The sequence below is a fragment of the Lissotriton helveticus genome, chromosome 9 (assembly GCF_964261635.1).
Source record: "Lissotriton helveticus chromosome 9, aLisHel1.1, whole genome shotgun sequence".
Lineage (NCBI taxonomy): Eukaryota > Metazoa > Chordata > Amphibia > Caudata > Salamandridae > Lissotriton > Lissotriton helveticus.
The window spans coordinates 226,706,382-226,719,250 of record NC_136070.1 but is presented as its reverse complement, the minus strand read 5'-3'; the positions used below and the strand labels follow the sequence as shown (position 1 = coordinate 226,719,250).

Below are 12,869 nucleotides of genomic sequence, written 5' to 3'. Positions count from 1 at the left end.
TGGAACAGGCTGCGGAGGTGGGGGAGGGACAGGGGAATACAAATTGTCGAACGCGCCGGGCGGCGCAGGCCCGGCTCCGTGTCCCAATTAGGGTCCCATCTAGGGGCAAAATTGTCTGCAAAACCGAGCAAAGGCAGTGGTGGAATGAACGGAACCCACTGCGGTACCGGGATCGGAGCTGGCGGCAACGAAGGGCCCTCAACTGGGACTGCGGGGCCTGAAGGCGCGCCGCTGGAGCCCAAGGCCTGAAGAGGCAGTCCATGGCTGCAAGAAAGTCACCGACGGACCCGGATAAGGTGGGTAGGCCGCGGGGTGGTAACCCCGGCCCCCTCGTCCGGAGACCGACAGGGGGATGTCGGAGAGCCGAAACGCTTCTTCGACTTCTTCTTAAGATGTCTCTTACCCGATTATGAGTGTGAAGAGTACGACCCCGAAGAGCGATGATGATGGCTCAGCGATCTGGCCATCGATTGACCCCTGGACCTCAAACGGCACGGAGACGACTGCAGGGCCTCCAGCAGCTAATGGGACCGCTCCCGTAAGGCTTTCGGAGCCATAGCCAGACAGTCCTAACATGACAGGGAGTCATGGTCGCGCTCCAGACAGAAGAGACAGGCGCCATGGGAGTCGGCCACCGACATCGTGCGGCGACAGGCCCCGCAGGATTTAAACGCAGGCATCTATAGGTGGCACCAGGAGTCAGAGACTCAAAAAAAGGGAGACAAAAGTCTCTAAAGTATAGTCAAAAAGTGACTAGGATACGTGCTCTAACTGGATCTGCGAATCCTGGCATGGAAAAAGAAAGAACTGACGTCAGCGCGCATGGATGGAGCCTAAGTAGTCTCTGTAACGTCATCTCGGCGCCTACGACGCCAGCGACGGACGCGGAGCCGCACACGCCACCTTCCGACGTGCAGGGGTACTGCTGATGAAAACTTTCCGGATCCAGTCTGACGCCTGGGGATATTCTAAGGTAAGGAATCTATCACTAACGTGTCTCTTTCAGATGGATCACCAAAAGCTCCAACAGGTTAAAGTGGAGCCTGGATTCAGCTGGCGACCAGAGTACTCTGACCTCCACCTTTCCCAGATGACCGCCCCAGTCCAGAAATGACGCATCTGTCACTACAGTTAACTGTGACTAGAGAAGGGAGAGGGGTCTGCCGCTGACCCAATTGGGGTTCGTCGGCCACCACTTTGTAGTTCCCTTGGAGATCCGGACCAAGTTGGAGAGATTTCCCTGATGCTGTGCACACTGGGACTTCAGGTCACATTGTAGAGCCTGCATATACCAGCTGGCGCTAACTAGCAGGATGCAGCAGGCCATGAGGCCCAAAAGCCTCAGAATTAGTCTCACCGACATTCAGGATAAAGGCTCAAACATTGGTATCCAACCTCAAATATTCTGGACTAGCTGTTCAAAGGGTAGGCCCGAAACTGCAATGTATCCAGAATGGCTCAGATGAAAGGGAGCATCTGAGAGAGTGTCAGGGGTAATTTAGGCATGCTTATAGTGAATCCCAGTAAATGCAGGGGGTCCACCAAACTCTGGAGGTGAGAGACGAATATCTGGGGCAAGCCCACCATCAACAGCCAATCATCAAGGTAAGAGAAAACTGGAACCCCTGATCTCTGCAGATGTGCTGCAACCACCACCATCACTTTTATGAACAGCCTCATAAGCTGGGGAGGCCGGAAGGGAGCCCGGCAAACTGGAAGTGCTCTTAGCCCACCATGAACCGCAGGTAACACTTGTGGGCAGGCAGGACAGGAATGTATGAGTCCTGCACGTCCAATGCTACCATCCAGTCTCCAGGGCCCAGGGTAGACAGGACTTAATCTAATGTGAGCATTTTGAACTTCTCCTTTTCCAGGAAGAAGTTGAGAATGTGCAGACTGCACATAGGCACAGGCACCCATCCTTCTTGGGCACCCAAAAGTAGCAAGAATATCAACCACAATCTAGTAATGATATTGGTGCCCTCTCAATGGTTCCCTTGGTGAAGAGAGCCAACACTTCCAGTCAGAACAAGGAACAGTGGTCCCCCGTCAGCCAGTCCTAAGTGGGTGCCATGGGTGGAGGGGTATCCAGAAAGGGGAGGGAGTAGCCCCTTTGGACTATCTGTAAAACCCATTTATCAGATGTTATCGATTTCTAGTGGTGCCTGTGATGGCGCATTCCCGCCCCCACTCAATGCCCATGTTGGTATGAGGACACACTAAAGGGTTTTGGAGGCTGTGGTTGCTGGTGTGTATGGTGGACTGGGCCAACATCTAGCTAGTGGCCCCACTTGATCTGTGGAACCACGTCTTTGGCTGCGGAAAGGCTGGGAAGCCTGTTGGTCATGGTGGCTAGGTGGAAATAAATGTGAATGTGAACCCCTTCCATAGTCACGAAGGGGAGGAGGATCTTCTCTCAGCGCCTTTGGGTACATGGTACAGATGTCCTTGCATATCTTGGAGTAGTGGTTACACTCCAAGCACCACAAGACAAACTGAGTGTAGGTCTGTCACAGACATCTGTCTTTCACATGCACCACATGGCTTGAAACCCATCGGCTTCTTAGGGGACATCTTTGTCACACCGGGAGACTAAATTCTTTCAAAAGTGTTGACAAAAAGTTGAGGAAAAAAGCTGTCAAAAAGGGTCTGAAGTGTAGCTCTTCACGGTCAGTGCTAATAGGCACGGAAAGAAAAGAACTGACGTCAGCCTGTTGGAGTGGTGCCTGCATAAGTTCCACGCATGTTACTTCCGACGCAAGAGAAGCCAATGCTAAGCCAAACGATGACGCCTACCGGCAACAGGGGTACCAATCGAAAATTTCATATACTGCCTGATGCCTAGGAAATATTCTAAGGTAAGAAATCTGTGGTTATAAGTCTCCAAGAGATCAAACATTATTATATTGCCTATCATCATGGTAATACAGTCCATTGATGCGTTAGAACACCAAGGATTTCTAGTCGGACCACAGGGAAAGATTCAAGCATGACTCTACGAATAATACTAGAGGAGCTCTGAATCTCTTAAGGAGCAGTTCGATCACGTTCAGGAGTGATGTCCTTAATGATCTACAGCGTTTTTTTTTGCTGCTGACACATCTAGCACTGGCTGGGCAAAAAGCAAAGGATTTTTCCAGCTTCAGTTGATAACCAGGAGGAACTGACCCTGAAGGAAACATTATGAATTACAATTATGTACATACTCATACCTGAAACAGCTTCACACATTTAAGCCACATTGTCTGTGTGAATGATCACCACATAACTCAACCACTGGCACATACATTGTTACAAGGTTATCCTTAACGAGGAATGGAGAACATGAAAACAACTTATGACAAATTGCATATCTGGACATCAATTGTTCTTAGCACTAATAAGTACAAATATTTTACCACATGAGGCCAACTTGTTTTACCTCACAGCAAAAAGCCTCAGGTAGTTTCTTGCCAAAGTCATGGAACTGATGTACAGGAATATTGGAAAACTACTGGTATTTGGAAAATGTAACAGTGAAAGTACTTAGAAATAAAATGTATTGAAAATCTTGATCACATTAACTAAACCCACTGTGGTTGCCTAAACCCAGTAAACCGAGATGGACACACACAGATGGTTTGCCTCCATAAGGTACAATTTTGGTAATGGGAAATTTGGACATTTATTTGGTAGGCATAAGTGTTTGAATATTCTTTAAAAAAACATTAAGGAACTCAAAAATACTTCATTTTACAAACCCACAAGTTTCAAAACTACAAGCCACACATGTTATTCACAAGCCACAAGGTTTCACTGATAAAACAATTTTCTCACCATTGATAGTGTCTGAGACAGAGCCTGTGATGGAAGCTGGGGAGTTGGTAGCCCTGGACTGTGGTGCTGAAGATGCCGGATCATCTACAATGACCAGCATGTCACTGCTACTTTCATCCTGTGCAATGGATCCCATATGCACCTCGCTGTTGATGGAGATCTTGAAGGGATATTCAAGAAAGAACATCAGCTTGTTCACAGATTAGGTTTACTCCAATAAATTGAGGTTATTTTGGTAAAATCTCTAGCAGAAATCTGCTCAGCTCTATATGTCTCGCACAGCACAGTCCAGTCCAGTGGTGGCAGCTGAACTCAAACACAGCTGGGCATCAATACTAGATCCAATATAACATTAAAAAGTAAAGCGATCGAGCCCTGTAATTGTGGACTATACAGCACAATTAAAAAAACTATTCTGATAGCTCTTGCACAATTATTGTATTTGTGAAAAATATTTCACAACATTAATGAACAAGAATGGCTTGTAATTCCCAGTTACTGCTCAAATTGCAATTTACAGCTCAAAAGTAGCCACTGCAAGTACCTCTAATACATGTCAAACCAGAAAAGATTCAAGATGCAAAATAATGTTTCACTTTCAGTTCTACTAAGTCAGAGACTGGGTAAGGAAAGGAGGAACTGTAGGTCCCAAAATCTTAGAAACAATTCAATTATTGACTACAAAAAATATCAGTAAATGAATTTCAGCCAGTCAAACATTAACTTACACACTGGAAAGGAGAGAACATCTCACCTCGCTAAACGGGCTGGGCATGGCAGAATCCACACTGATAAAAGAGTCATCTCCATCTGCAGATAGGTTTGAGTTATCAGCAGAGGGAAGAAATGGAATCACCAGGTTCAAGCCCTCTCTTCTTCTCTTGCTATCCAACTCATCTTCTCTCCTCTTCTGCACAGCAAAAAGAAAATACACAAACATATGTTTGTTAAAAGGCAACATAGCAGTATACCTCTATAACTGATGAAAAGTACACAGTTTAGACACAAAACACTAACCAGGACGCTCATGATTCAGTAATATGTACATTTACATAATTTAATGTTAGTAACATTATTAAACAATAGAAATAAACATGCCTCGAAAATACCGAAAAGTATTTTATATGCACCTGCTATTCTTTAGGTGCACATTGACTGAGGCAAGGAGTCCCACAGACCCGCAGCTTTATGGCTCCTTAGGTACCCACTTCTCAGGAATCCTTTGCATTCCAGGCAATCTAGCCTGAACATATACCCCTTGAGTGGCTACTGGTGATAAAGGGTGAAAACTGAAAGGTTCTTCAGCTGTCCATCTCCCTCTAATGGTTAGACTACACCATGTCGAACAAGGACAAGACATCAAATAAGAATGCTCCCCGATCATATGGCTAAGAGAATTCTGCACAGAAGAAATCCCAGTAAAACCAAACTGAAACGGTCTTGATGTAGTGACCAAAGTCCTAGCAAGATTCACAAATACTGTATGACCTGAACGATTTTCTTGCCTTCCTTGTGTTTTTCCATTTAATTTCTTCTGGTAATTCTCTGCAGAAGTTCATGCCTGCCTATCCTTTCTTCTCGGAGTGTCTTCCCTGAAACCGTAGCCATATAGCTTCTGTGAAAGAACCTGCAATTGTACGCTTGAAAAATTACTTTTTCCTCCACTGTACCCAACCAGCACTGGCAAAGACAGCAGATCTCATCTTTGGTACCTGCTGGCTTTGCCAATGCCTTTTGGCGATGCTGTACAGCATGCTGTGAAACATGGCCAAAAGTTTTTTTAAAAAGAAGAGGTATGTGCGTGCCTTTGAAATTACTTTGGTGACATTTATTTTCTATTTACCAATCGAGAAAACGTTTAAAACAATATACATTAAAAAAAAGTAAGATCACATGGGATGGGGGCAATAGAGGAACGGGTCGAGGGGAGGTTAAGTTAAAAAAAAGGATGAGAAGGAGTAGGAGGTGAAAGGTAGCGCATGAGGAAGGGATCAACACACAGCAGGGGAGAAGAACATCAGAGAGACAGTACTCTCAACTGCTTAATCGAAAAGAAGTCAGACGGTCATGACGATGTTAAAGAGGCTATGCCCCAAAGGACGGACAAGCAGAAGATGGAACCAGGTGGACAAGGGAAGCCATCAAAAAAGAAGCAATGAAATGAAAGTGACAATAAAGCTAACCAATAGGAAGCAATTGGAGGGCTTTAAGCCCATTGTAAGTTATTTGCATGTCCACAAAAGGTCGTTTCCAATCAGACAGTTTGTGCTGTCTGACAGACAAGACCTAAAAAATTCTCTCCCATTTTCCTGTGTTGTGCTGGACATTGCGTGATAAGATAAAACGACTTACTTTTAATCCTTGTTCTGCATCAAGGGAATTTTAAACATTAGAATATCTTGGTCTGATACCTGAAGACATTTTAAACTTTAACAGGTTACATTTTTAAAACTTTTTTGTAATAAAATCATAAAAAATAGCAGCATGTGCTGTCTTTATTTTTACAACTTTTATTTCCCAATTAGTAGTAAAAATTACACTTGACTGGGGGAAATAGATTTCCTTCCAAACTAGAGAAAAACAAACAGGAAATGGTGCAACGCGTATCCCTCCGCTATCCTTCTCACTCCAAATAACGGACTAATATCCACCACTCAAATCACTTTCATATTTCAGCATACTAATTCACCACTAATCCTTTATGGGTTTCCGGAGTAACGTGCTACTCGCCGAAAAAGCTCTTTGACGCCTCGTCAGGGGTAGTAAGCGCTATATAAATGCAATCACAACACAATACATTATTCTGGCCTGGCTTGTTTAAGGATTTCAGTAGCTTTCATATCCCATTCTGCTTTGTAGGTTAAATTTGCTATATAATGTTTTACTTGACAAGACAAGAATCTGTCTTATTACCTTTACTCCATTCTGATAGTATACAGGGAGGAGGGCTGGATGTTTATGAGCATATCCCTTGTAGAGAACTAGGACTGAAAATAAATATAATTTCGCTCTCCATCATGGACTCGTCTTTGATATTGATAAATAAAGTAGCAGGGCCATGCAGGAAAAGGTGGCAGGAAACCATGAGAATAGAAAAAATTCAGGAGTATTTAGACAAATAGTTTGCATAACAGCACTTTGCGTAACACAGCCTCTGCTTTTGCACAGCAGTAATTGGAAAATGTGCACTGACCAAAATGTTATATATCTGAGAGCCTGCAACACATCACAAACCCTCACACTGAGTAGCGTGCTATCTGTGCAAGCATTTCTCCACCTGAAATTGATTGCTCTGAAGATTCTTGGCCTGGACAGATAAGACTTGTTTTTATTTCCGCATCGCTTTCATTTTATCCACCTGATATCAAAACACTCTCTTAAATTTTAAAGTAAGCTGAGCCCTTTCCGCCAAAGCGAGAACATATGAAACGATAAATAAGCAGGAGCTATTGATATAAGTAGAAATCTAAAATTACCTTTGCTAAGAAAGAAGGATGGTTCCTGAGAGAACTCATGCTATTGTGATGGCTCATCGATGAAGGGAGTCTACATTTGCTCATCGGCTTTGATGTAGGCCCGCATACATTTTGATCAAACGCCATTTAACTATGAATGAGGGAAGGGATACCTGACTGGAGGGGCGTTCAGGAAAAGGACTGTTAGAGCCCTTACAAGAAAAAGTTTAATCACAGGGATGCAATAAAAGATGGACCACAATGCTCCTATGGAAGGAACCATTGTGCCTTGCAGCAAATATCTGTTCAGTTGATCTCCTTGGTGTTCTGCAGACCTGGTAGATAAACCACCATGTTGCAGACATTTCCAGTCAAAAACTGGTTCCAGATTTCTGAACCTCTCAACAGATGTCCCAGTCTTGTTCCTGCCTGTTTGCTGAAATATTAAATGGGTGTTGGACTGTCTGAAAGAACACTAAGAAGTGAGACCACTGAGATGTGTTATTTCAAAATATTTATATGGTACAACTGTTCTAATATGAGAGAGACTACTAGCCTTGGACTACGAGATCATTCATGTGGGTTGCTGACCATGCCAAGATGTACCCCTGATTATGGTCAGAGGTAAGAGAGACTTCAGAAGGAGCACCCATTCCAGTATGTTGTTCAAAAGAGTTTACCAGGCAAACAATTACAAGGCTACTTGGGACAGATTCCATTGTACATCACAGTCCTGTCTATAATGGTCTCAAGTTTAGCCTTGCATTAAGTACAATGAAGCTGTAAAAAGCATGGATTGAAGATACTTGCCTGACCTTTGGGTGTGAGGCTGTCAAGAGTTATAAGAGTTATAAGCATTTTAGAATAATTAATGACAATGTGCCCTCTTTCCTGGTTTTGTGGCCAGAACCATTCATAAGTACTGGATATGATTTTTCTTCATTTACCAGCAGTCATAGATTGTGAAAGTCTTCTGTGGAATTGAGATCTGAGCCACTTAACTGAGACAAGGCCTCAATCAACCAGTCGTTTACGCATGTACAAGTAAAAATCCCCTGGCATTAAAGACATGCTGCGATCACAGCTTTAAACTTTGAAAACTCTTGGGGCGCTAAGGTCAAGCGGAACTTAAACTGACAATGACAATTTACTACTTTAAATCAAAAAAATATTCTTTTGTTTCTTGATTAATACAGTGTGAAAGTGGGCAACGAATAGGCCTACTGCATTCCTTGGCTAGAGCTGCAGATAACATTTTAATGGATCGTAAACTTACGTAATTTTTTTCCCTTACTCCCTCTGTTCACAGTTTTGAGGTCACTGTGGAATAACGTTTGTATACTTGTACTTTTTGCCGTTAGGCAATAGGGAAAGTAGATTTCTTTGCTGCAAAGGAACTTTTTCAGTATTGTTCTTTTGAAGAATGCTCACCTCTTTTATCTGGGGGTGGTGCGAAGTACAGAACTCTGAAATCTCAGTCAATGGATATTCTGTACAATATCAAGCACCCATTCATCTTTTTCTTAGTCTACCTTGCCATAGGGGTGATGCTATGCTTATTTCAATGGGTGCTCAACAGTTAGGGAATCACTGGCAAGTTTGTGATGAAGGGGGTTCCCCAGTACGTCTGAAGACTCTTAGCAAACTATGGTCTGGTAGTTCTGCTGCTTTTGTCCGTAGCCGAATTTATTCTTTGCTGGGTCAACTAAATCATTGCCTCTTCGAGTAGGGTTACTTTGCATGCTGTTTCTACGAATCCCTCCAGTAGGTCTTCATATGCACTTTTAGGCACTCCTTTTTCTTCTCCAAGTCATCGGTTTTCAATGTCTCTATGTCAGTGTTAATTTTATGTATTTCCTCATGAGCATGGGTGCCAAACGGAAAAATTATGAGAATGGTAATTCCAAGATCTTCTGCTGTACATTAGAGTTTGTGAGACATTAAGCTGACCAATGAAGCCCATTAAAACACAATGCCATGGTAGTCCCCATGCACAGCCAATGTCATAATTCATTCCTTTAGAATCTTCAAAATATATACTTTTGACCTTTTGGAAGCAGGGCACTAAATTGTTCTAATGAATCTTATAAATTTCCCAGCATGAGAAAGGATTCCATGTTTGGTTTGACCACGTCTAGAACCAGAAGCAACAAAGTTGTTTAATTGTGATTGGACTGCAGCATTTCCAGGTTTATGGAATCCTCTTTCCTGAAGGATGATGGTGTACAGCATCTGGCCACTCTGCTATTGACTTATTGAATCTGAAATTGGTGGCAGGGAAAATAACACCCCCAGCCACAATTAGTATCGTGTACATGCATGCAGTTTAATTTGCATCACTTGGGCCCACAACACTGAGGGAAACCCAGTGAGACATGGTGTCTCCCTCTGCACTTTAGTCTTCAGAATGGCTTTTTGATCCTCAGTTGCAGGGACTTCATTGGCCTTAAAAGATTGGTTTTCTGGTATTTTGACCGGAGTTGGTCCTATTTCATCACCTGGAAAATTAAGACCTCCATGGTTCCTCATAAGATGTGTATTCTCCAAGAGCCGGGGTTTCCTCTTCTTTTGTGCAAAGGAGTTCCCCAAAGACTATTTGTTTAAAAGCAGAGGCTTCCAAATGGCTGGACCACGAAGGAGCAAGGTGCCTCAATGTAAAAAATCATGATGTCGAGGGAGACATCGACGATGTATGGTATGTTGGCGTGGAGCATGATGATAATCCCTTTGATTCTGTTCTTCTCAGGTACTTCTCCAGGTGTCTAAAGAGAGGAGAATCACTTCCCTGATATGGGACCTGAAGGACAGGGTCCTATACTCTTACCTAAAAGGCTCAATTACACACTCAGTTGAGCTCCCTCTGTGTCATGCAACCTTCTATTGGACATGGCTTCACAAGTGCCAGAACACCATCACTGGAATAGGGTTGTATAACAAAATATTGCTTACTAAAATATTGTAAAACCAGAATATTGTGTCAAAAAAACTTAGTATGTAAACTACTAAAATATTGTATAAAAAATATTGTGGAGCAGAATATAGTCAAAAATACAGGTATGTATATTGAAATCGTAATAATATATATATATATATATATATATGTATTTATATATGTATATATTCACTGAAAAAACAATAGGTTTCAGAGACGTTATAGTTAGTTGGACATTTCGATTGTACAAAACCAGAGAAATTCGGCTGTTATAGTTAATTGAGCAATTTGTTTTCTTTTTCATTTTCGAAGAGGTTCGCGCACCCAGCACAACCCGGCCAAAAATGTCAAAAAGAAAATGCAGTTTTTAGGCCAGGGGTCCCTGTGGGACCCCATGAGCAGGCCTGGGGGGTCAGGGTGTTCCTGCCCCCTTTTTTTGTTTTTTAATGTCTCTCACCTTTTTCCATCTCCCTTGGTCTGAAGCACAAGATGGATGCCAACACTTTCTGGTTTGAAGTGTTGGCAGCCAATCAGAAGCAAGCTCATGCTAGGGAGGGCTCAGCCAATCAGATCTCACAATTCTCAAATATCGATATCTATAAATCTTTACATATCTTAAAACTACTGAACGGAATTACACATTTAAAATAAAGCGTGCTTTCTGGACCAAGAGCTATCTCTCTGCAAAATTTGGTGTAATTCCGTTCAGCAGTTCAGGCTGTAACCGTGTCTAAAGTTTCCTACGGAAATTAACATGGAGAAAACAAGTTTTGGAAACCCCCTTGATGAATCATCCCAAAACTTTCCAGACAGGAGCTGACCTGAGCGAACAATTAGTTTTGAAAATTTTGTGAAGATTCGTCAAATGGTGCCAAATTTATTGGCAAATCAAAAAACGGCTTTTCCTATGGAAACTAGGTTCTAACTATAACTACCTACCGCCGGTAAAGGGGATATATACATGGATATATACATATATATATATATATATATATATATACATATATATATATATATATATACATATATATATATATACACATATATATATATATACACATATATATATATATACACATATATATATATATATATATATATACATATATATATATATATATATATATATAAATATAAATATATATTACCTACTGGCGGTCGCCAGTAGGTATATATAGTTAGGATTTTTTCTCTATGGGTTTTTGGAAAATTCTATGTCTAATAACTTTGGCGTTTGTGGACGGAATTGGCTGAAATTTTCAGGAAAATGGCACATTTTGTTTCTGAGCAGCCCCTGAAAATTTTGGGGGGGTTCGTCAAGGGGGGGCCGAGAAAAAAGGGGGGTCCCAAAACGCGTTTTTCCCATGTTAATTTCCATAGGGCGGTTGGCCTCACTTTTAGCCCGAACGGCTGAATGGATTTGCATGAAACTTGGCAAAATTGTAGGGACTGGTAGCCCGATGTGCCTTTTGTAGGTCTCAATATATGTGCTGCAGTGGATTTTGAGAAATTAACGTTTAAAAAAAGATATATATCTGTAACAGCGGACTGGGCAGCGGCCCAGGACGCGGACTTTTCGCGCAACGGAGCTTTGTGAAGCGAAGCTGATTGGTTCTCCGGCGTCTGTCAACATTCCAAATAGTCCGTAGCGGCCGCCATCTTGTCTCTCGGTAGGATCGAGAGACAAGAGGAGGCGAAAGCGAAGGGGCAAATGACCATAAGGGGGAATAGTAGATCCTCGCTGACCCCCTAGGTTTGATGTGGAGGTTTTAAAAGGGCCCCGCGGGGCAAAAAAAATAAATAATAATAATAATAATCGAACGGCTGAATGGATTTGCACGAAACTTGGTAAAATATTAGGGACTGGTAGCCCGATGTGCCTTTGCTAGGTCTCAATATATGTGCTCCAGTGGATTTTGAGAAATTAACGTTCAAAAAAAGATATATATCTGTAACAGCGCTCCGCTTCGCGTACTTTTCGCGTTACGGAGCTTTGCGAAGCTGATTGGTTCTCCGGCGTCTGTCAACATTCCAAACAGTCCGTAGCGGCCGCCATCTTGTCTCTCGGTAGGATTGAGAGACAAGAGGAGGCCAAAGCCAAGGGGGAAATGACCATAAGGGGGCATAGTAGATCCTTCCTGACCTCTTAGGTTTGATGTACCATTTTGCCAAGTTTGGTGTAATTCCGTTCAGCCATTCAGGCTGTAGACGTATGTAAATGTCCTATGGAAAATTGCATGGGGAAAACACATTTGAAAGTGTTGAAATTTAGAACCAATTAAAATGTTACTTTGGTTTTGTATTTGTGTGTGATGAAAGTTAATTGGTTATGTATATATGTCAAATGAGAGGAAACCACAGCCATTTTGTGATACTACTGTCTGAGGTACATTTGTGAGGAATTTTTGGTGGTGAATTTCTGGTGTTTGATTTACACAGTACTAACACTTTTCCTACTTTTGAAAAGGTGAGTTGTTAATTTGTAAGGGGAACTATGTTGTACACTTGAAGATAATTTGAAAAATGTTTTCTGTTATTTATTTGCAGTCCTTCTGTTATACTAAATACTTGATAAAGTTAGTTTTATATTATGTATTACTAAAAACGATAAATGAAAGTGATTATTTTTTTCTGCAATTTACAGCAAGCAATTTCAAAATAAAATG

At 42.2% G+C, this 12,869-nt stretch overlaps 1 protein-coding gene across 1 annotated transcript in view; it reads right to left on the bottom strand.

Annotated features, from left to right (window-relative positions):
• The window catches only part of INO80 (INO80 complex ATPase subunit), a 534,228-nt gene that overhangs the window by 33,104 nt on the left and 488,255 nt on the right, over window positions 1-12,869 (bottom strand). The window contains exons 33-34 of the mRNA XM_078659770.1: window positions 4,571-4,726; window positions 3,817-3,976 (exon numbers count right to left, since the gene is read on the bottom strand). Coding sequence (XP_078515896.1) covers window positions 3,817-3,976; window positions 4,571-4,726 — 316 coding nt within the window. The remainder of the gene's footprint in view (window positions 1-3,816; window positions 3,977-4,570; window positions 4,727-12,869) is intronic.